Here is a 2,463-nt window from a genome sequence, read left to right on the forward strand (position 1 = left end):
TACTTGGTGAAGCACGCTGTACCACATTAAGGGAACATTTGCTTGAATCTGCTTTTCCTGCCTGTTTCCCTTAACCCCATCACACCACCTCAGGAACAACATGTTCTGAAGCTGTGTCTTCCTGTGGTCCCACTGTCCATTTTACGTTCTTCTTCAAACCACCATTTGGGGTCAGTAGAAAAATTGTCTTAAGTCACATGGAGCAGTTTGTTGAAATTAAAAAAAAAAAACTGATTTAAATACCTTGTGCTATTGAATCATGTTTACAAAATGAGATGCAAATCAGTTCAAGTTGAGAATGTACTTAGCGTCTCCTTCTGGCTTTATGCCATGTCTCCATACATCTTCCTGTAGTACAGAGACTCAAAGATGTCATTGTCTCCAGGGCAGTTGTAGTGGCACGCGCAGGTCTTGATGAACATCATTTTCCTTTTCATGATCTCCCCATCGGGGCACTTGAACTCCACAGGGAGGGTGGCTGTTCTGTGGGGTGTGCAGCAGCGCCCATCAGTGCAAACACCACAGAACTTAGCTCTGTAGGTCTTCACGCTGGTGCAGCCAGACAGCTCAAATTTGACAGGCTTGGAGATTTTGGGAGTGCGAATGCACTTTTTGCCTTTCTGTTAGGATAGAAGTGAATACAAGATGTTTAGAAGGTAGGTTTTCACAAAGCACACTGGGCTTGCAAGTTAGTGGCGAGCAGACATGCTAATCCTTACTGTATTATCATTAGGCAAGATTGTCTTATACAGTGCCATAATACAGCACGAGAGAAAACTAAGGACATTTAATTGTACATAGTGACTACTGCTAGAGTAAAACTCAAATTTCTAAGTAAACCACTTGCAACTGACTACCTGTCAGCACTGCACTTTTGGTCATTGTCCTTTTGCTAGTGGATGGAAGCAACCCCAGTGCAGCATTCATAAAGATAATCATATTTACCTTGATGTTCTCCTCCAGATCTGCTTCACAAGGTCTGACCATGCAAAGTCTACTCTGTTTCTCCAGTCTGCAGAAGGCATTATCATTGGTGACCCTGGTAGAGATACCCATACCACAGGTCTTGGAGCAAGCACTCCATTCTGTGGTCTGCACCAGGCAGTTGGCACGCATCATTGTTGGGTCTGGACCATAAGTGTCTTCCAATCTGTAAGCTACAGGAGGCAGAAAACCAAAATGAGACCACTGCCTGACCTCAGCCCTCTAAATGCTCCTTCCTTTTCCTGAAAAATCCCGGCAGCTACACTAAATCCGTGGGGTGAATCCACTAACTGCAGCCCTCCAGCCCCTGCCCTGCGTCCACGCAGTCCACTGCCTCCAGCCTCCATGCAGGGTGCCCCCTTCCCCTGGCTGCCACCTGCAGAGAGCCCCCCACTCACCGGCAAGCGCGGGTCCCACGGCAGTCTGCTCTTTGGCCTCATCACAGACCCACTCCTCGCAGCACTTTCCAGGGAGCTTCACCCGGCGCGGGTAGGGGCAGTCGGGGCTGGGCAGGCGGACGTCCATGCTGCAGAGGGGCACGCAGCCCACCGCGCCGTCCAGGCAGGTGCACTGGTACTTGCAGCTGCTCTGGAAGGACTCTCCGCTCCGGTACACCATGCCGCTGAACACGCACGGGGCGCCGTCCCGAGCTGCGAGGGGCAGGAGGCAGGAGTGAGTCTCGGAGGTTCCCACTTCCCTCGCTCCCTGCCCGGCGGGATCCTGTTCCCGTCCCCGGCGGCAGCCCCGGCCCCCACTCACCGGTGCAGACGCCGATTCTGCGGTTGGCGGGGGAGCCGAAATCGCAGAAGAGGCCCTTGTGGTGGTCGCAGGGGTCGCGCTCGGTGCAGAGCTCGCCCAGCTGCTTGGCGCACACGCGGCAGCAGCCGCAGCCGTCGAGCACCAGGGAGACACCGGCGGGGCAGGTGGGGCCCGTTCCCGTTCCGCACTGGCACTGCCCGTTGCACTCCTGGCCCCGAGCCTCCTGCAAGTGCCGGGGGGAACACACACACACACACACACACACAGAGAGAGAGAGAGAGAGAGAGCGTCAGAGCCGCCGCCGGGACCGCCCGGACGGGGCAGGCGCAGCGGCGCGGCGAGCGGCAGCACTTACCGGGCTGAGGAGAGCGAGCAGCAGGGCTACGGCCCACGGGGCGAAGGTGCTGGGGACCATCCTGCGGCGGTCAGCGGCTTATGGGTGGCGAGGCGGCGGCGTCGGGCTGCCGGGCGGCGAGGGGAGCCGAGAGCTTCCCGCAGGGCGGATCTCCTCGGCGGCGCGGACGGGGCTGCGGGCGCTCTGCCGGAGGGTGGCTGCTGGGTGCTGCGCGGCTCCGCTCTCCTCCGCTCCGTCCGAGTGCGGCGGGAGAGTAGCTATGAGACTGCCGAGTACCGGGACGGACGCCCCTTTATAGGCGGCGGCGGCGCGGCCTCGCCAATGGGCTGAATGGGGCCGCGGACAAACAGCGACATTCCGCGCAT

The 2,463-nt window shown here is 57.4% G+C and overlaps 1 protein-coding gene across 1 annotated transcript; it reads right to left on the minus strand.

Annotated features, from left to right (window-relative positions):
- Positions 1-323: 323 nt before the first annotated feature.
- On the minus strand, positions 324-2,158 carry CCN2 (cellular communication network factor 2). The gene is made up of 5 exons (XM_062488816.1): positions 2,099-2,158; positions 1,744-1,966; positions 1,383-1,634; positions 946-1,157; positions 324-620 (listed from the first exon to the last, which is right to left on the minus strand). The coding sequence occupies exons 1-5, from the start codon at positions 2,156-2,158 to the stop codon at positions 324-326; spliced, it is 1,044 nt and encodes a 347-aa protein (XP_062344800.1).
- Positions 2,159-2,463: the final 305 nt, after the last annotated feature.

Source organism: Cinclus cinclus, chromosome 3 (assembly GCF_963662255.1).
Source record: "Cinclus cinclus chromosome 3, bCinCin1.1, whole genome shotgun sequence".
NCBI classification, from domain to species: Eukaryota; Metazoa; Chordata; class Aves; order Passeriformes; family Cinclidae; genus Cinclus; species Cinclus cinclus.